At 38.2% G+C, this 22186-nt stretch overlaps 1 protein-coding gene across 4 annotated transcripts in view; it reads right to left on the bottom strand.

The window, feature by feature from the left end:
• The window catches only part of PARL (presenilin associated rhomboid like), a 54416-nt gene that overhangs the window by 14624 nt on the left and 17606 nt on the right, over positions 1–22186 (bottom strand). For 3 of the 4 annotated variants that reach the window (XM_025877730.2, XM_073896413.1, XM_073896399.1), the window contains exons 5-7: positions 9211–9306; positions 8270–8419; positions 6301–6371 (exon numbers count right to left, since the gene is read on the bottom strand). In XM_025877730.2, the coding sequence (XP_025733515.1) occupies positions 6301–6371; positions 8270–8419; positions 9211–9306 (317 nt within the window). The remainder of the gene's footprint in view (positions 1–6300; positions 6372–8269; positions 8420–9210; positions 9307–22186) is intronic. The other variant, XM_025877738.2, reaches the window with a different exon arrangement.

Raw genomic sequence — 22186 nt, 5'->3', positions numbered from 1 at the left:
GGCTATTAGCAAAAAGAAAATAGTAAGTGTTGGCAAGGATGTGGAGAAAAAGGAAACCTCATGCACCATTGATGGGACTGTAAATTGGTGCAACCACTATGGAAAACAGCATGGAAGTTCCTCAAAAAATTAAAAACAGAGGGGCACCTGGGTGGCTCAGTCAGTTGGGCAACCAACTCTTGATTTCGGCTCAAGTCATGATCTCAGGGTCTGGAGATCAAGCCCATTATGGGCTCCGTGCTTAGCACAGAGTCTGCTTAAGATACTTTCTCTCCTTTGCCCCTCCCCTCGCTCGTGCACTCTCTCGATAAATTATTAATTAAATCATTAAAAAAATTAAAAACAGAATTTTCATATGATCCAATAGCTCCACTCCTGGCTATTTATCCAGAGACACTAACTCAAAAAGGTATATGCACCCCCATGTTCATACTAGAGTTATTTACAATAGCTAAGATAGGGAAACAACCTAAGCGTCCATCGATGAAGAAAACGTGGTGTGTACACATACACATACACACACACGGATATTATTCAACCATTAAAAAGAAGGAAATCTTGGGGTGCCTGGGTGGCTTGGTCAGTTGGGTGTCTGACTCATGATTTCGGCTTGGGTCATGATTTCAGGGTTGTGAGATTGAGCCCTGTGCTGGGCTCTGGGCTTAGCATGGAATCTGCTTGGGATTCTCTCCCTCTCCCTCTGCTCTGCCCCTCCCCTTGCTCGTGCATGCAATCTCTATAATAATAAAATCATGAAGGAAAGAAGGAAGGAAGGAAACCTTGCCATTTGTGACAACATGGATTGACCTTAAGGGCATTATGTTAAGTGAAATAAGCCAGAGAAAGAAAAATACTGTATGATTTCACTTATGTATGGAATCTTAAAAAAACAAAAAGCAAGCTCACATATGGAGAGAACAGACTGGTAGCTACCAGAGTCTGGGATGTGGAGAGCCAAAATGGGTGAAGGGGGTCAAAAGGTACAGACTTCCAATTATAAAATAGGTAAGTCATGGGGATGTAATGTACAGCATGGCAACCACAGTTAATACTACTGTGTTGCATATCTGAAAGTTGCTGAGAGAACAGATGTTAAAAGTTCTTATCGCAAGGAAAAATATGTTTAGCTATAAATGGTAACAGACTTACTCTTAACTATGTTAACTAGACTTACTGTGGTGATCATTTTGCAATATATACAAATATCAAATCATTATGTTGTACACTGAAACTAAAATGTTACGTCAATTATACTTCAATTAAAAAAAAAAAGGGGGGGCTGCGGAAGGAAATGTTCCAGCTTTTAGAAGACCAGAGAGACATAACCACTAAATGCAATACATGATCTTAGAGGGGGAAAAAATAGCTACTAGATATTATTGGGACAGGTGACAAAAACTGGAATATGTTCTATAAATGAAGTTAAAGTATTATATCAATATTAAATTTCCTGAATTTGATAACTGAACTGTGGAAAGATACAAGAATATTCATATTCTTAGAAATATACACTGAAGTATTTAGGGGTAAAAAGGGCATGATATATGCAACCTACTTGCAAACAGTTCAGAAAAAATAGTATGTAGATATAGAGAAAATGGTAGTGAAATGTGGCAAAATGTTAAAAACTGGTGACTGTGGTTCAAGAGTCTTTTGCAGTTCTTTCAAAGTGAAACACAGACTTAAATGTAAAACGTACACTATGTACGTATATAATTTTTTGTTTCATAAGTAAATTTTCATAAACAATTCTTTATCCATATAATCTTCATAACTATAATTGTTCACGTGTGATTTTTTTGCACGATGAATTTTATTTTATTTTTTTATTTTTTGCACGATGAATTTTAAATGAATTTGCTCTAAGGGGCTTTGTGTTTCCACAAGCTAGTGAGTACAGCTAAAAACCCTGGCATTACATGTAAAACAAACATAAGAAGACTCTAAAAGGCTGAGCGAAGAAAGCAGACCAGCAAGGAACCCTGGGATCTAAGGAATGACACAGTAGTGAGTCCCCTGGGTTTTCTTTTGGCCTCACATAACTCAGACTTGGCTCTGGAGAAGCTCATCACCTGGAAACATCAAAGAACTGAGACAAAATGGGTCCATCCCCACACCCTAAAATGCTCTCTGTAGCCAAAGGACCAAGAAAGGGTAGCCTAGCAAGACAATCAACTTTTAGATAATAACCACTCTACACCAGCCAAACAAAAGAACAAGCTGTGGCCCAATCCCCATCAACAAAGGCTGAGGGGAGAGCCTAGACTTCTACCCTTGCAGACTGCAACCCGGCATCCCAATACTGTCGACAGGGTAGTGTCAGTGGAAGTCATGTAGGCAGCAGTAACAAGGCCCTGTTCCTCCTAGCCAAGAGAGGTCTACAAGGAGACTGAACTCCCAGAACTCCCAGTCATGCCCTTTAGTAACAAGAGCCCTGTCCCCTAGGTGTCAATGGAGGCTGAGTAGGAAACCTGGACTACTTCCACCTCACCAGACACTAATGGTCAACACATCCCTTCCCCTCATCAGAGGATGAGGGGAACAGTAGATTTAAATAAGATTCAAAGTCTCATAATATCCAAAATGTTCAGGTTTCATTTAAAAAATCACTCACCATACCAAGAACCAGAAAAATCTCAACTTGAATGAGAAAAGACAACAGACCCCAGCGAGATGACACAGATATTGTCTGACAAACATTTTGGTTTTTAAGATTTTATTTATTTGAGAGAGAGAGAGCATGCTAGCATGCAAGTGGGGGGGGGGCGCAAACGAAGAGGATCTCAAGCAGACTCCCCGCTGAGCGCAGACCCGGTCGGGGCTTGATCCCATCCCATGAGATCATGACCTGAGCAAAAACAAGAGTCAGCTGTCCAACCGACTGAGCCACTCAGGTGCCCTGTCTGACAAGCATTTTTAAACAGCAATTATAAAAATGCTTTAATGAGTGATTACAAACATGCTTGAAATGAGTGAAAAACAGCACAGAAATAGAAAAGCTCAAAGAAACAGAAGACACCATGAACAATGTAAACTTTAGAACAGAAAAATATAGTACCCTAAATAAAAACACTCAATAAATGGGCCAAGCCAGAATGGAAAGGACAAAGAAAATAATTAGTGAACTTGAAACAGAATAGTAATTACCCAGTCTGGACAACAGAAAGACAAGACCAAAAAAAATTAACCAAATTTCAGGGACCCATGAGATTATAAGTGATCTAATATCATGTCATCAGAGTTCCAGAAGAGGGAGGAAGAGTGAGGCTGAGAAAGTATGTGAAATAGTAATGGCTGAAAATTTCCCAAAAGACATAAACTCTAGATTCAAGAAGCTAAGCAAACCCCAAACAAGATCAACACAAAGATATCCATGACAAGACAGGGTCAAACTTGTGAAAACTCAAGACAAAGAAAAAAATCTTCAAAGAGATCAGCAACAACTTACCTATAGGCAAAAAGCTATTTGAACAACAAAGGATTTCTCTTCAGAGACTATGGAGGCCAAAAAGAAGTGGCACAATATTTTTCGTGTGCCAAAAGAAATGTCAGCCTGCAATTTTTTATCCAGTGAAAATATCCTTCAGAAATGAAGGGGCAGACATTCTCAAAGAAAAACCTAAGAGAATTTATCACTAGGAGATCTACCTAAAAGAATGGCTAAAGGAAATTCCTTCAATAAAAAGAAAATGATAGATGGAAGAAATCTTGAAGCATCAGGGCAGAAGAACAATGGAAAAAGTAAAAATTATGCATAAATACAATAGTTTTCTCCTCCCTTGGAATTTTCTAAATGATGCTTAGTGGTTGAGCACATATAACAACAACAGTGGCCGATATTCTAAATGTACGCAGAGGAAATATTTAAGGCAATTATAATTTGAGGAAGATACAGGGATGAAAATGGAGGTACGGTTCACTTCACTCAACCACCACCAGTACACTGTGATAAGTGATGTATGTGTATGTATGTATGCATATATATGTGTATATATATATATATATATATATATATATATTGCAATACCTAGAGCAGCCACTAAGAAAGTTATACAAAGAGATACACTCCAAACACTATAAATAAATCAAAATGGAATTCCAAATGAATCTGTTCTAGTGACCATTTTATTTTACTTGCAACCCTGTAGGAAGAGACTAAAGATACTTTCCTAATTTAGCAGAGAATTCACTTTATATACAAATTAAATCAGTGATAACTTACTGTAACTTCACTGATTAAAGTATCATAATGTTGGTGAGCAAATTTATCCTGTGATAAGCTACAACATCAAGTGAAAAAAACTCCAACATTTTAACAAATGCTTTTTCCTACAACAAACATTTTATTGATCTTTGCCATCTCAAGATTAAGGGTCACATTTCACAGACAATAAACTTTTGAAAACCACACTAGTGAAAAGCTTCCTACCAATAACTACTAAAAAACAATTTTTAAGTGAGATTCAAAACACACAGAGCTCTAGCTAAACAAAACCCTTACCAAAATCCAGTCAGTATTCTTGCTCCCTAGTGCCAATATGTTAATTGACAAAACAAAACTTTGTCAATAGTATTTTTTTTGTAGCTTTCTCATTAAAAATGCCATTATTCCTGGCGATTTTGTTTTCTTTAATTACTGGGGACAATAATTTTATCCTGACATGGCTCTACAGAATTTTGATGACTGAACAGGAACTCCACAATTCTTAGTACATGCTCCTTATTATGCTAAGCATTCTAAACACACCTGCACTGAGGATCCAAAAGAGAGGTGTTATCCCCATTTTATATAGAGAAGCTGAAGTTCAAAGAGGTTCAGTAATATATGTTCTAGAAATCACAAGTAAGTGACAGAGCTGGAATTCAAACCAGTCTAATTCCAAATATCATGTGCCACACTCAGTTTCTTATCTGTAAAATGAGAATAACACTTGTCTGAAGGCACATCAAAATGCCCTCCCAGGGGCACCTGGGTGGCTGAGTAAGTTAGGCACCCGACTCTTGATTTCAGCTCAGGTCATGATCTTGGTTGGGGTTGTGGGATCAAGCCCCATGTCCGGCTTTGCACTCACTGCAAAGTCTGCTTGAGGATTCTCCCTCTCCCTCTGCCCCTCCCCACACTCTCGCTCTTTCTTTTTCCAAAGTAAATAAATGAATCTTAAAAATAAAAAAAAGCCCTCCAAGATCCCCTCAGTTAATGAGAAATGTCTCCTCACTCTCAGGACACTCAAACTCCTCTAGAGATCACTCCGCCCTTTTGGTGTGTATTATGTATGTGTATAATGTTTTTTCCCCAACTAAAGTCAGAGTCCATTTATGATTCACCCCAGTGGTCTTCACTGCCTTCACATAACAGATGCTTACTTGGTGAATGAGGTAAAGGACAGGATTTGAAATATGTAAATTATACCAGCACCAAATTTTATATATAAAACATTCCATGAAGGGAAAAAGGGGTGCTTAAGAAATCAAGTAGGTGATAGGAGAAGATATAGGTCTCACTAAGAAATTAAGTACACACAAATCTGAGGAACACACACATTATGGGATGATTACCTAAGAATTCTTTTTCTAAAAATGAACCTTCAAGAAGTTTCTTTAAATAGGAAATCCCCTATTTGAATGCATTTAAGTGATTTGCACTTAAATATGTACAAAATGAATGTGTAGTCTTTAGAGAAATGTTATGCAAAGATTTCTATGTGCCTAGAAATCTGCCATTAAACTCAAAAAACACATTTGCGTTTTTGTTTTTTTGTATTCTTGTTTTTAAGCATCCAGAACGCCTAAAGACAGGAACTGTGATCATCTTGCTCACTGACTGCATCCCCAGTCTCTAGGACAGTGCCTACTAGTCTAATCTGCATAGCAGACACTCAAATAGTGACTTCAACAGAAGGATATAGTCCCAGAATCAAATCTGTAATTATTTTCAATTTTCCAATGCTAGATTAGGCTCTCTGGTTTTGGGGATTGGACACCCAACTGTTCTGACTACTCTTCTTGATTTGTACTTTTCCAGTAAGTATATATAAATGACCAACAGTTAAAAGCTATAGCCTGAAGTTTACAAGGCTCTACAAAGGTATGAATTCTAAATTAGATACAGATTAGTTAGTAGTATTGTTTCAAATGTTAATTTCCTGGCTTTGATAATTGTACTGTGGTTCTGTACTTAACAGTAGGGTAAAGGGTATATAGAAGTCATTGTAATAATTATGCAACTTTTCTGTAAGCCTAAAATTATGTCAAAATGAAGTTAAAAACTAAATTAAGAAAATTTACATTAGAAATACTTACTGCACCAAGTGATGGTCCATATCTTCCTGTGGCGACTTTACATACATAACTGACAAAATTGGAAATAACACCTGGGAAATAAGTCACATTTTGATAATTTTTGTAAAGTATAAAAATGGTTTCCATTTCTGATCTCCACCCCACAGAGGCTAACAGTGTTGGATTTCTACCTGGGTCACTACAAGGTGCAGGCATGAATACCTACACAATCACTTCAGATATTTGTAAGAAAAAGTTTGACCAACTGTACAACTTACTGAATGACATAAGGTCATTCACTTTACTTCTCAGTTCTCATTTTTCTCATCTATAACATGAAAGAGACTAGTTCCAAACCCACCAACTCTCTGGGAATCCTCTGGGCTGCACTCCAAACACTAAAATCAGATTCTCTGGAGTGGGACCAGGGAATCTATATTTTACTCAGCTTGCCAAATGACTCTGCTGCAGATCTAGACTAGATGATCTTTTACAAGTCCCTTTGGCTCCAATGTTATCTAAGCTGAATGTGGCTCATTTTTGAAAACAGCTTCCTAGAGAGCAGGAATTAATGGCACCTGAAAAAGACCCGTTTGTACCTACAACAATACAACTAGTGCTTGGGGAAAGAACTATACACTTTTGTCACAGGCCAAAGATGTTGCTCAGTTTCTAGTTTTGAGGGACCAGATGCATGGATATTTAATTAAAACTGATTAAGCATCCATTCTGGGCCTTGTGGTAGATGCTTCTATTTAACCCTTTCTACAACCCCTTGTCATGAGAGATTAAGTATCATTATCCTCAGAGAGGTGTATAGTCTTTTCTGCAACATCACACAGCAGGTAGCAGAAATAGGATCTAATAAAACTAGGTCTTCTGACTTCAGGCTCTCAAGTGCTTTTTTTCCCACCCTACAGTATGATTCCCAGATACACTGTTTTTTATTTTATTTATTTTATTTTTTAAAGATTTGTGAGAGAGAGTGCATGAGTGGGGGAGAGAGCATGGGGCGGGGGGGGGAGGCACAGAGTGGAGGGAGGGAAGCAAAGGGAGAGGGAGGGAAGGAGACTTCCTGCCACAGGGCTTGATCCCAGGACTCCAGAATCATGACCTAAGCTGAAGGCAGGCGCTTAACCAACTGAGCCACCCAGGTGCCCCAATATACTGTTTTTAAACAAAGGGATTTTAGGGGCTCCTGGCTGGCTCAGCCAGATGAGCATGTGACTCTTGATCTCAGGGTTGTGAGTTCAAGGTGTATATTGGGTATAGAGATTATTAAAAAAATAAACTAAATTTAAAAAAAAAAGGATTTCAGAAATGAATTTTTATGCTGTGTGGTTTTTAATTAAGTACATTCTGCAAACAGAGAGGTAAAATTTAACTGACCACTTGCCAGTTTAGTAGCATCTAGGAACTTGGAATCCACTACTACCATTTCCTAGTTGAAATAAGGAAATGATGTTATCTCCAGGACGGACTGGAGTGGTTCCAGACTAAGATATATGCTTGCAGCAAATATAGAATATAAACTCATTCTTGACAATCTTATTACAAAGTTCTGATCTAAAGCTTTCTGGAAACTGAACACACTGTGGTAAATGAGCTTAAGGTTATTTAACAAAGATCCAGATGATTGAGACAGTCAGGAAGTCTGGGAAGCACCTATTTATAAAATGGTGGACCTGAGCTAAAGAAACCAAAGCCTAATGAGATAAAAATGACATCCTTAAATTCTACACTAAACCTTAACTCCTGTCTATCCTGATTTAAAACTAAACATACTAAATAATCTAAGAAGAAACCAGCAAAATGAGAAGCAGAAAAGATAACCCCATCGGTCTGTGGTATCCTTCTCTATAGACAGTTTGTACAATTCTCTATATACAATCTTCATGTGTAGAATATGGCTATAACCATTCCCTTCCTTCCTTCTCCAGGTAGGGAAAGTGCTTATACTCTGAAAGATCCCCAGATAAAAACTTATTACCTGCAGATAAGTAAACTGCCATGAACTGCTCCTGACCCAGAATGTTTACTATGCTGGAGGAGAAGCTCCACAAAACATACATATTTGCAGCCATGTGAAATAAGGAGAAATGACTGAATGTTGACAGCAACATTGGAGAACAAAGGACCTCTACAAGAGAAAGAAAAACAGTCTGGTAATCATAGGACACACAGCCATGATCTAAAAATGATCTGTTTTAGATTTTTTAGATTTTTTTCACTACTATTACAAAAAACTCAAAATAGGAAACAAAAATAGAGCAAATTAAAAAGTTTAAATAAGGGGTGCCTGGGTGGCTCAGATGGTTAAGCATCTGCCTTCGGCTCGGGTCATGATCCCAGGGTCCTAGGATCGAGCCCCATGTCTGGCTCCTGGCTCAGCGGGGAGCCTGCTTCTCCCTCTGCCTCTCCCCCTGCTTGTGCTCTCTGTCTCTGTGTCTCGAATGAATAAAAAAAAAATCTTTATAAAAAAATAGAAATAAGTTTAAATAAGATGGTTTACCATAGTATTTTTCAAGGTGGTAAAAAAATTATCTTAAATTTCTTCTACTTAGTAAGCAACCAATAAAAATTCTCAGTTCAATGAAAGCAACTTGTCCTTATGGCAAAAGTTACTTAGAAAAAAGAATTAGTAAATTATTTCAATTACAGATATGAAGTTGTATATAACAGGATCCTCCAAGAGTAAACTTGTAGTGATCCTGGTCAACATATCTACTATGTGCAAGGCACATTTTAAGTACCTGGGACATAAGACTAAGAGAGATGAGGTCCCCTTCCTCAAGGAGCTTACAGACTATCTTCTGAATTTTGCTTATAATTGTTGACAAGTAACTCATCCTTTTTATAGCATTTCAATAACATAAAGCATATTTCTTTCATATTACCTCTACCTCAAAATAAAGTCATAAGTAGACTTACTTGAGGCTGGGTTAGATGTGAAATATCTGATCATTGTCCGCTGTAGAGAAGGTACTCTCCATAAACAGAATACAAAAACATTTGCCGCTATGATACCTACAAAATAAAGATATATAATTTAGGGAGATTAAAAATAGTAAAGAAAGTCTGATTGAAAGTCCATCTGAATAAGATTTTCTACCACAATTATTTACGAGTATTATATACTGGGGTGGGGGGTGAGGGAGGGCAAGTTAAGGAAAGTAAGTGAAATCAATGTTTTTAAGTATCAAACTAGGGGTGCCTGGGTGGCTCAGTTGGTTAAGCATCTGCCTTCGGCTTAGGTCATGATCCTGGAGTCCCGGGATTGAGTCCGGTGTCAGGGTCCCTGCTCAGTGGGTAGTCTGCTTCTCCCTCTGACCCTCTCCCATCTCATGCTCTCTCTCTCATTCTCTCAAATAAATAAAAATCTTTAAAAGAAAATAAGTATCAAACTATATGCACTGGTAGTACGTCAGAAAAATTCCTGGGAAACTGCAAATGCTCTAGAAGCACTTCCTTCACTCAGATCCATATTTTACTTCTACAGAACAATTTACTCTCCTCAATAATCAGATCCATACTTATTGTTTGAAAATGGTCAAGCCAGAAACAAGTAATGTACAGAATTGGGTTCTTTGGCCAAGACCAGAAAAGCTGTATTATATAACATGCTTTTTCCACAGGGAATAATATAGTTCTTAAACTTAAGGAAACATCTACGTATCATCTGGGTAAATGAAGATCCACTTGTCTGAGAAAAACACTTGTTAGGTAAGAATTCAGGAATAATCTGGAAGAATTTTCCAACTGCTTGTGAAACTGTTTTCATGTGGGAATTGGGTGACTGTTTCATTTTTCTGCAAGAACTGATGTTGCTAAACTACCACTAAATTGAGGTTTATTATTTAATGATAGAATTAACTATTCACATTTTCATGAAAAATTAAGTTTTTCTTAAAAACTACAAACTTTAAAAACACATTAATTTTAAGGTACCACGACTCCTTGCCCATGTAGTAGGCACTCATCTACTTGAATTAAAGGAATTTAAACATTCATTCCTCCAGTTTCTTTCAGCAATAGGCAATTAGCCCTTTCAGCTTCTTCAATGACAGTAAGCACTAATTCCAGCAACACTCTGGTAAGAGGATTTATTTTAGAAGATATTGATTGTATAATCCCCATCAGCTGCTACATCTTGGAGTTACCTTTGGCTTCTGTATTTGCTCACTCTGTAAGGCTCTCAGCTATATTTTGGCATTACTAGTCTCTCCAGTGTTTGCTCTCCCATTTGAGCGTCAGGCAAGAAAGGAAGCTACCTACCATTTTTCAGAGATTCTAAGACATTTTCTCCATTTTAATATCTGTAATCAGGATGCATCTTACAACTGGTGGTGTGTCAGAACACTTTCAAAGATGGTGAGGAGGACAGTATTCTTTAAAGGATGGGGAAAAGAGGTCACAAGCAAGGCAAGTAAGAGTACCATGTATACCTCCCAATGAGGTGCCTGAAACCCTGGGCAAGGAGAGTGGGCAAAGGAAGGGTGGAACTTCCTCAGATGGAGGAACGGACCTCAGAGGTTTATCCTAAGGAAGTGAGCAGTGATTAGTGTTGCTCGGGGTTTCTTAGTTTCTTTTTAGAAGAGTTACACATCTTTATTACCCAGAGAATTCTGAGGTCTAGAGGTTGCTGGACATAGTGATTGGTATCTTGGCATAAAGAAGACCCAAGAATGGTCTGGCCCCAGGCTTCCATGATCACAAAGATAATCAAGGCTATACAGTTCGCTCCAAGTGCGGTACAACGCAAGGAAAGCAAGATGGGGCCCCTGATCCTGCCTGCTAGGCTGGAAAATGGCAACAACCACGCTGTGGGTTCCGCAGGCTACTTTCTGAAACCAGCGACATACAGCACACACTTCTGGAAACTGCAAGCACCACAGTACTGCACAGAAGTAGAGAGTGTCTCTGGCTGAAGAGATTACAACTAGGGAAAAAACTTGAAAAAGGGAAAGATAACCAAAGATATCAAGGTTAACAGTGACCAAAGAGTTAATATCGCCAAGTTTTCAACCAAAATATAAGAGGCCTTTTTTGGTGAATCATGTCAGAATATTGGCACTGGAACACACTGTAGTTAAACCCCTCACTTCAGAGACCTGTGATCTATGGTTAAGTCAGTGAACAACTGAACATACATACCCAAATTATACACACAAATCACTGTAATACACTCACAAATTAAAAAGAAATTACAAAAGTAAAATGCAGTTATTTTCCTCCATGCATATCCCATTTTGAAGGTCAATTATAGATGAGAAAACTGAGATACAAATTTTCAGAGCCAAATTCAGTGGCCAAGCCAGAATTCCTAATCTAGGGCTCTTTCTACTATATACAAAGACATGGATAGCCAACAGGATTACTTTTGACATTGGTCACTCTAAGGCTTCAGACCAGACAAAGGCCTCCTTATCTAGGAAACAGCATGGTTGGTCCCCAGAAGCCGGTGAACAGGAGAGGATATGTGGTAATCCTGGGCTGGAAGCAGCACCGCATATTGTCTAACAGTATGGGTAAAGGAGCCCAGCAGAACTGTGTCCTACACTACAACCCAGGCAAGAAGCCTAAACCCTCAGCCTCAGTTTCCTCTTCTGTAAAATAGGGGTAATAAAACCTCCCTTTAAGAGCCGAGTGCTGATTAAATGAGAAAGCACAATTAAATGCAGCAGTCACACAGTGAAAATCTAAAAATGAAAAATAAAGTAGGGAATGGCCTTTTCTGGTCAGTATCCTACGTATGCCACTCAGTAGCTTTGTGGTCTGCAGCATTTCATCCCCTTCACTTTAGTTATTTCGTTTGTAAAATGAGGATGTCCATATCTTATAAAAGTTGTAGTGAGGCTTAAACAAAATACTACATGCACCTAGTATGCAGAAACTCAAATCATGGTTCCCTCCTCCTTCTCTTCCTTTGAGAGGTAGAACTGCTTAAGGTCTTTGCTTGTTTCTCCACTTAGAAGTGTCACCTTCTCCTGACTCAGTAAACTCTTGGACAAGCTTGACACTGCTGATCTGGGAAGTTTGCTGTTGCCTCAACACCTACCTTTACCAAAAGGGATGCAATGGATTACATTAGTGAGAATAATGAAGTAAGGACCTTGAAAAATTCTCTCCTTCACAAAGCAATGAAAAAATTGGCCGAAACTGTCAGAATCAACTTTTTCAGAACTCTGGAAACTAGTTAAAAGCTTGCAGCAACTCAGCATTTAAGAAAAATGGTGAATTTCAATAGGAACAGCAAATTTTGGGCATTTTAACTTGCCCTGGTCCCATCCCTCACTTTCTAGCTACAAGTTGAAGCTAAAAGCTATGAAAACAATCCATAATTCCCATGCAGCCTCACAACCACGAGATGTAGCACAGGGAGCTGGAACTCTTTCAAAGCCTCAGTTATCATCTGACCTATCTGATAATAGTTCCCTGCAAGACCCCATTTGTAAGGCTGTCTATATTTGACCTGACTGGAACCTCAAGTGAAAAATTCCTTTTCCCAGGGGATATTTGTCAAAATTACAGGCAGGTGTTTTAAGTTCATGGCTGACTAAGGTGGTGGATAATATTTGGAGTAAACAAGAGACCAAAAATCTTAAAAGCTGAGGAATGAGATGTCCACAGGAGCTTATAAAACCTCAATATATTGCTGGGATCTTGTACTCCATAAGCATAACAAGAAAAAATAGACTTTAAGACAATATTTGTTACGAGACACAAAGAAGGACATTATATAATGATAAAAGATATAACATGTTGATATATCAATACAGCTATTATAAATATACATGCTCCTAACAATAGAATCCCAAAATATATAAAGCAAAAATTGAACTAAAGGGAGAAATAAACAGTTCAACAATAATTGGAGACTTCAATACCTTATTTGCAATAACAGAGTAAATGATCAGCAAGGAAACAAGACTTGAACAACACTATAAACCAACTAGGCCGACAGACATCTATAAGGCACTCAACAGGGGCGCCTGCATGGCTCAGTCACTTAAGCATCTGACTCTTGATCTCAGCTCAGGTCTTGATCTGAGGATGGTAAGTTCAAGCCCCATGTTGGACTCCACACTGGGCGAGAAGCCTACTTAAAAAACAAAAAAAACCCAAAACACTCAACGACAATACATTCTTGGGACACCCGGCTGGCTCAGTCAGTAGAGCGTGTGACTCTTGATCTTGGGTTGTGGGTTTGAGCACCACGCTGGGTGTGGAGATTACTCAAAAATCAAATCTTGGGGCGCCTGGGTGGCTCAGTTGGTTAAGTGACTGCCTTCGGCTCAGGTCATGATCCTGGAGTCCCAGGATCGAGTCCCGCATCGGGCTTCCTGCTCAGCAGGGAGTCTGCTTCTCCCTCTGACCCTCCCCCCTCTCATGTGCTCTCTCTCTATCTCATTCTCTCTCAAATAAATAAATAAATAAATCTTTAAAAAAAAAAAATCAAATCTTAAGTGGCACCTTTGTGGCTCAGCTGGTTAAGCATCTGCCTTCAGCTCAGGTCATGATTTCTGGGTCCTGGGATAAAGCCCTGTGTTGGTCGGGGAGTATGCCTCTCCCCCAACTTGTACTTCCCCCCTCTCTAAGTGAATAAATAAAATCTTTTAAAAAAGCAAAATCTTAAGAAAAACCACAAATAATATATTCTTTTCAAGCACACATGCAACATTATCCAGGACAGACCATATGTTCAGCCACAAAGCAAATCTCAAAAAATTTTAAAACACTGAAATTATACAAAGTATGTTCTCTGACCACAATAGAATGAAATTACAAATCAGTAATACATTGGGAGAAGTCATAAATTTGTGGAAATTAACACACTCCTAAATAACCAGTAGGCCAAATAAGAAATCAAGAGGGAAATTAGAAAGTACTTTGAAATGAATGAAAACAAAAATATAACTGAATTATGTTCCACTAAGATTCATATATTTAAGCCCTAATGTGATGGTTTTGGGGGATGGAGTCTTTGGGAGGTAATTAGATTCAGATGAGGTCATAAGGGTGGGGTTCCCATGATGGGATCAGTTTCCATATAAGAGAGATACCAAAGAGCTTGCTCTTGCTCTCTCCCCCTGCCATATGACACAGCAAGAAGGTGGCAGAAGAGAGAAGAGAGTTCTCACCAGAATCCAACCATGATGGCACCTTGATCTTGGACTTCTACCCTCCCAAATTTTGAGAAAATAATTTTCTGTTGTTTAAGCCACCCAAACTATGGCATTTTGCTATGACAACCCAAGCTGCTAAAACAATACTAAAACTTACAGAGTACAGCAAAAGTAGTGCTGTGAATGCTGCATTAAAAAAGAATAAAGATTTCAAATCAATAATCTAACCTTCCACCTTAAGAAACTAGAAAAATTAAAAAAAGCAAACACAAAGCAAGCAAAAAGTTTGGATGAATGAAGGAATAGAAAAATTAAAAAAAAAAAATCAATGAAACCAAAAGTTGGTTATTTGAAATGACCAACAAAATTGACAAACCTTTAGGGAGCATGACAAAGAAAAAAAAACACCTCAAGTTACTAAAATCAGGAATGAAGGCAGAATGTTACTACCGAGCTTACGGAAATAAAAAGGATTATAAGAGAATACTATGAACAACTGTATACCAACAAAGGAGAACTTAGATGAAACTGACAAATTCCTAGAAAGACATAAACTACTGAAACTACTCAAGAAATAGAAAGTCTGAATAGGCCTATAAGAAATAGAGATTGAATTTATAATTAAAAGAAACTTCTCACAAAGAAAAGCCCAGGGCTAGAGGTCTTTGGTTTATTATTTCCTAGGGCTGCTATAATAAATTACCACACACTTGGTGACTTAAAACCACAGAAATGTATTCTCTTAAAGTTCTGGAGGCTTGAAGTCTGAAACCAAGTTGTTGCTAGGCCAGGCTTCTTCTAGGCTTCCCTAGAAGCCTCTAGGGAAGACTCCTTCCTTCCTTCTTCCTAGCTTCTGATGGCTCTTGGCTATTCTTGGCATTATTTAGCTTACGGATGCATCACTCCAATCTCTGCTTCCATCTCTTCAGCACATGACCTTTTTTTTTTTTTTTTAAAGATTTTTATTTATTTGTGAGAGACACAGAGAGAGGGAACACAAGCAGGCGGAGTGGGAGAGGGAGAAGCAGGCTTCCCGCAGAGCAGGGAGCCCAATGTGGGGCTCGATCCCAGGACCCTGGGACCATGACCTGAGCCAAATGCAGACACTTAACAGGCACCCCACATGACCTTCTTTTCTGTATGTCTTGTCTTCTCTTGTTGTAAGGACACAAACAATTGGATTTAGGGCCCATCTTAATTTAGTACAATCTCACTGTAAACCATTTACATCTGCAAAGACCCTATTTCAAATAAAGTAACACTGAATTTCTGGGTGGGCATGAATTTTACGGGGACACTATTCAATTTATTACAGCGGCAAATTCTAGCAAAGACAAATGAGAATTAACACCAATCCTTTTCAAATGCTTCCAAAAAAGAGAAGAGGAAAAAACATTTCCCAACTCATTCTATGCTGCCAATATTACCTTAATATCAAAACCAAAGACATCACAAGAAAACTACCCATATCTTTTATGAACATGGATAGAAAAATTCCTAATACTAGCAAACCAAATCCAGCAGCATATAAAGGATTACAAACCATGACCAAGTACAATTTATCCCAAGATTGCAAAACTGATTCAACATGATAGTCAATGTAATAGTCCCTTATGAACACAGATGGAAAAACCTTCAGGAAACACTAACAAACCAAACCTAGCAGCACATAATAAGGATTATAAATAATAAACAAGTGGAATTTATCTCAAGAATGCAAAACTGGTTCAACATATAACCAATTTAATACTCCATATTAATAAACTGGGAAGACTCACTATTCCCAGTTTGAAAACTTACAACACAAAGATATGGTCATCAAGACAGTATGGCCTAAGAATAGACATACAGATCAAGGGAATGGAACTGAGAGTCCAGAAGTACATCCATAGATTTATGGTCAACTTTTTTTTTTACTGTGGTCCCAAGACAAAATCAATACAGAAAGAATGGTCTTCTCAACAAATGGTGCTGGGACAAGTGGATACCCATCCACAAAAGAATGAATTTGGATCCTATCTCAAACCAATTACAAACATTAACTCAAAATAAACCAAAGGCCTAAATGTTAGAGCTAAAACTACAAAACGCTCTGAAGAAAACACAGGTATAAATTCTTGTGATGCTGGATCAGGTCACTATTTTCTTGATGTGACGTTTTAATTAAAGCACAAAATAAAAAAATACATGAAATAGGGGTGCCTGGGTGGCTCAAATGGTTAAGCATCTGCCTTCAGCTCAGGTCATGATCTCAGGGTCCTGGGATCGAGCTCCGCGTCGGGCTCCCTGCTCAGCGGGGAGCCTGCTTCTCCCTCTCCCTCTACTGCTCCCTCTGCTTGTGCTGTCAAAATAAATAAATATAATCTTAAAAAAAAATACATGAAATGGATTTCATCAACATTAAAAACATCTGTCATAGCATAAGGTATAGAGTTGTCGAATCACTATGTTGTACACCTAAAACTAGCGTAATATTGTGTCAACTTGATGAAAACTTAAAAACATTTGGGCTTCAAAGAATACTTTTAACAAAGTGATAAGACAACTCATAGAATAGGAAAAAATATTTGCAAATCATATACCTAATAAGGATCTAGGATCCAGAATATATAAAGAATTCTTACAACTCAATAAAAAGACAACTCAAAAAACAGGCAAAGGATTTAAACAGACATTTCTCCAAATAAGAATGAATGGACGGGGTGCCTGGGTGGCTCAGTCAGTTAGGTATCCAGACTCTTGATTTCGGCTCAGGTCATGATCTCAGGCTTGTGAAACTGAGCCCTGCATCAGGCTCCATGGAGCCTGCTTAAGATTCTCTCTCTCCCTCCAACCTCCCCTCTTGCTCTCTCAAAAAAAGAATGAATGGATGGACAATTGCACACAAAAAGATGTTTAGCATTACTAGTCACTAGGGAAATGCATGTCAAAACTTGACACACATTAGGATGGCTAAGAAAAAAGGGGGGGGGAATCAAAATTGGCATGAATATATGGGAGAAACAAACTCTTGCGCCTTGCTGGTAAGAATGTAAAATGGTAGAGCTACTCTAAAAAACAATTTGGCAGTTCCTCAAAAATTAAACATAGAATTCCTGTATGATCCAACAATTCCACCTCTAACTATATACCCCAAAGAACTGAAAGAAGGGACTCAGAGACTTGTACATGAATGTTTGTAGGAGCATAATTCATAATAGCCAAAGACTGAAATCCAAATACTGACTGACAGATGGATGAACAAAATGTGGTGCAAACATACAATGTAAAGCGATTAAGCCTTAAAAAAAATAAAAAAATAAATTCTGATACATGCTACAATATGGATGAACCTTAAAAACAGTATGCTAAGCAAAAGAAGCCAGGCACAAAAAATGTATTTTATAATTCCACTTATATGAGATATAGGCAAATTCAGAGACAGAAACAGAATAGTGGTCACTAAGGGTTAAGGGGAAGGGAAAATGGGAAATGATTTAGTGGGTACAGTGTTTCTATTTGGGATGATGAAAAAATTCTGGAAATGGATGGTGGTGATGGCTGCACAACATCGTGAACGTACTTAATGCCACTGAATTCTACACTTAACAGCTAAAACGATAAATTTTATGTTTTGTGTATTTTACCACAATAAAATACAAAAAAATATGCAGTCACTGATGTATTAGAACAAAAAAGGCAATAAATGGAATCCTGGGGTGCTTGGGTGACTCGGTTGAGCATCTGCCTTCAGCTCAGGTCATGATCCCAGGGTCCTGGGATTGAGCGCCACATCGGGCTCCCTGCTCGGCGGGAGCCTGCTTCTCCCTCTCCTCCCCACTTCTGCTCTCTCTCACTATCCCCTGTCACTATCTGTCTCTCTCTCTCTCTCTCAAATAAATAAAATCTCTCTAAAAAAAATGGAATCCTCATACAGTTCTTGAGGGAATGTAAAATGGTGCAACCACTTTGGAAAACAATTTGGCAATTCTTCAAAAAGAAAACATGGGGAAAAGGAGGTATCCACATGCAAAAGAATGAACTTGGATTCTTACACCATATATGAAAACTAACTAAAAATGGATTAAAGACCTAAATGTGAACACAAGAACTATAAAACTCTTAGAAGAAAACAGGGGAAAAGCCTTGTAACACTGAACTTGGCAACGATTTCTTCGATAGGACACCGAAAGCATGGCAACACAAGCAAAAATAGATAAATGGGACATCAAACCTAAAAACTTTTGTCCAGGGACACCTTGGTGGCTCAGCTGGTTGAGTGTCCAACTCTTGATTTCGGCTCAGGTCATGATCTCAGGGTGCTGAGATTTGAGGCTCCTCGCTGAGCATGGAGCCTGCTTGGGATTCTCTCCCTCTGTGACTCTCCCCGCCCCACCCCACTTTCTCTGGCAAAAAAATTAAACCAAAAACCAAAAAACCCCACGACAAACTTTTGTCCAAAGCACACAATCAACGCAGTGAAAAGGCAATCTACAGAATGAGAGAAAATATCTGCAAATCATTTGTCTCATAAAGGGTTAATATCTAGACTATATTAAAAAAAAAAACAACTCCTACAATCAAGAAAAAGTCAAATAACCTGATTAAAATAAGCAAAGGACTGGACTAGAGACTTATCCAAAGATGACAGTCAAATGGCCAACAAGCATATGAAGAGATGTGCAACATCACTAACCATCACAGAAATGCAAATCAGAACCACAATGAGTCACCACACACCCATTAGGATAGCTACTATCAAAAAAAAAAAAACAAAGAAGGAAATAAGTGCTGCCAAGGATGTTGAGAAATTAGAACTTTGTGCACTGCTGGAAGGACTGTAAAATGTGCAAGCACAGGGCACCTGGCTGACTCAGTCAGCAGAGCATGTGACTCTTGATGTCAGGGTTGTAAGTTCGAGCCCCAAGTTGGATATAGAGATTACTTAAAAATAAAATCTCTAGTACTATGGTGAGTGCTGTGAACCGTGCAAGACTGTAGAATCACAGATCTGTACCTCTGAAACAAATAATGCTATATATGTTAAGAAAAAAAAAAAGAAGATAGCAGGAGGGGAAGAATGAAGGGGGGAAATCGGAGGGGGAGATGAACCATGAGATACGATGGACTCTGAAAAAACAAACTGAGGGTTCTAGAGGGGAGGGGCGGTGGGGGGATGGGTTAGCCTGGTGATGGGTATTAAAGAGGGCACATTCTGCATGGAGCACTGGGTGTTATGCACAAACACTGAATCACGGAACACTACATCAAAAACTAATGATGTAATGTATGGTGACTAACATAACAATAAAAAATTAAAATCAAATCTGTAAAAATAAAATGGTACAACCACTGTGGAAAACAGTATGGAAATTCCTCAAAAAATTAAAAATAATTTTAACCCAGCAATCTCACTTCTGGGTTTATATCCAAAAGAACTGAAAGCAGGATCTCAGAGATATTTGCACATCCACATTCATAGCAGCACTATTCACAACAGCCAAGAGGTAGAAGCAACTCAAATGTGTCTATCAATGAATGAATGCATGAACAAATGTGGTATATACACACAAAGGAATAAATTATTTAGCCTTAAAAAGGAAATCTTATCACATGCTACAACATGGATGAACCTTGAGGACATTATGCTAAGTGAAATAAGCCAGTCAAAAAAGATAAGTGCTGTCTGATTCCACTTAAATGAAGTATATAGTCAAATTTACAGAAACAAAGTGGCATGGTGGTTACTAGGGGCTGAGGGAGAGTGGAAAAGTCAAAATTGTGCATAGTTTCAGTTTTACAAAAGAGAATTCTATAGATGTTTCATAACAACGTAAACATACTTAACACTACTGAACTGTAAACTTAAAAATGGCTAACATGGTACATTTTATGTTTTTACCACAATTTTAAAAAGTTAAACAAGAGTACCATGTGACCCAACGTTTCCACTTGAGGTATATATTAGCAAAAGAAATGAAAACATGTCTACATGAAAATGTAGACAAAAAAGTCCACTGCATTATAATAGCCAAAAAATGGAGGTGACTCAAATGTCCATCAACAAATGAGTAAACAAAATGTGATATATCCATATAATGGAATATTATTTGACCATAAAAAAATGAAATACTGATACATGCCACAACATAGGTGAACCCTGAAAACATGACACTAAGGCCCCATAGGTGATTCCATTTATATGAAATGTCCAGAACAGGCAAATCCATAAAGAAAGAAAATAGATAACAGGCTGCTGAGGGCTGAGGGGAGAAGGGGAATGGGGAGTGACTGTTAACAGGTATGGAGTTTCTTTCTGGGATAAAGAAAATGTTCTAGGATTAGATGAGGATAGTTGCACAACCCTGTGAATACAACAAAAACCACTGAACTGCATACTTTTAAATGGAAAATTTTAAGATATGTGAATATCTTGATTAAAAGAAATATACACCAATTTAGGAATCACTGCTTGGTTCAGTAATCTCAGTCCATTTTCCTCCTTAGCCCAAGGAAGGTAGTACAACCACTTTTTCTCTTCTTCTGAAAAGGACCCACTATCCCACCTGGAGTCCAGTAGCTAAGTACAGGATCCCCTCTGCTTATGCAGTGGGTCAGCTCATACCTCCACAGCTTCTCTACCTGAAGGAAACTGACCTGGCCAGTCCAGAACCTGACCAGTATATACATCCATGACAACCAAAGAACTGAGCTCAAGTGGTCCCTACCTCAGGTTCCCTGGGAACCAGAACTATAGGCACAGGGATCATCCTCATACAGGGTTGGCCTGATACAGTGACTATAATTTCTCTTCCTGGGCAGTATCAACAAAACTAGTTAAGGACTGGTCCCACAGCTTCCTGGAATTAAGAGGAAATCCAGAAAGACCACCCACCTTAAATCCTCTAACTGGGATGCAGATAGTTAGAAACTGGTAAGGGTAGATGGAAAGAATGGGGCATATTCACAGTAGACAAAAACCTTTACAAATAAGTTTATAACCTTCCCTGTAGATGAGAATATGTAACCTCTCCTGTGAGCTTTTAGAAAATAAACTACTTAAATGACTTAAAGGATGTTTAAATTGGTATACAACTTATTTTAAGACAACCTGACAACATATAAAATTTTAAATGTACATACTCTTTGACCCAGCAAGTCTATTTCCAGTAACTCATGCTAAAAATATGCTTGCAAAAGGGTGCAAATATCTCTATGTAAGGATATTCACTGCAGTATTTATAGAAGACTATAACCAACCTAAATATCTATTAAGAGAAGACTTGCTACATAGTATTCATTGGCATGAACTATTACAATACTATCAAAAAGAATATCCTGAGCCCAGGGTGCTGGTAATTTCTATTTCTTGATCTGGGTGCTAATTACATGGATGTGCTCAGTTTGTGAAAAATGTACATCTGACATGTAACAGACCTACTTGTATTGATACAACGTCCTCTAAAATATTAACAGAATTAAAAAAAAACCAAGGTGCAAAGAAGTATAAATGCCTATAATATAAACACTTTGGAAGAACACACAAGTGTAACTAAAAAGGCAGTGGTTATTATGGAGACAGAAACTGCAGAACTGGAAGTTACAGAGATTTTTCACTTTACATATTCTTTAACACTATTTTAACCTGTTACAATGCACATTTATTCATTTTACAATGACAAAGACTAACCTAAGTAGACAAAAAGGGCTCCCTTTCATCCCTGAGTGCCAGCCTGCTGTCTTGGAACAAGTCACTACAATTTGGGCTGTCAATAAACACCCAGATACCTTCGGTGGGAGCA

Source organism: Callorhinus ursinus, unplaced genomic scaffold (genome assembly GCF_003265705.2).
Source record: "Callorhinus ursinus isolate GAN/ISIS: 27379988/994484 unplaced genomic scaffold, GSC_fseal_2.0 scaffold1, whole genome shotgun sequence".
Lineage (NCBI taxonomy): Eukaryota > Metazoa > Chordata > Mammalia > Carnivora > Otariidae > Callorhinus > Callorhinus ursinus.
The sequence above is the reverse complement of the archived record's forward strand: the minus strand, read 5'-3'. Positions and strand labels throughout refer to the sequence as shown.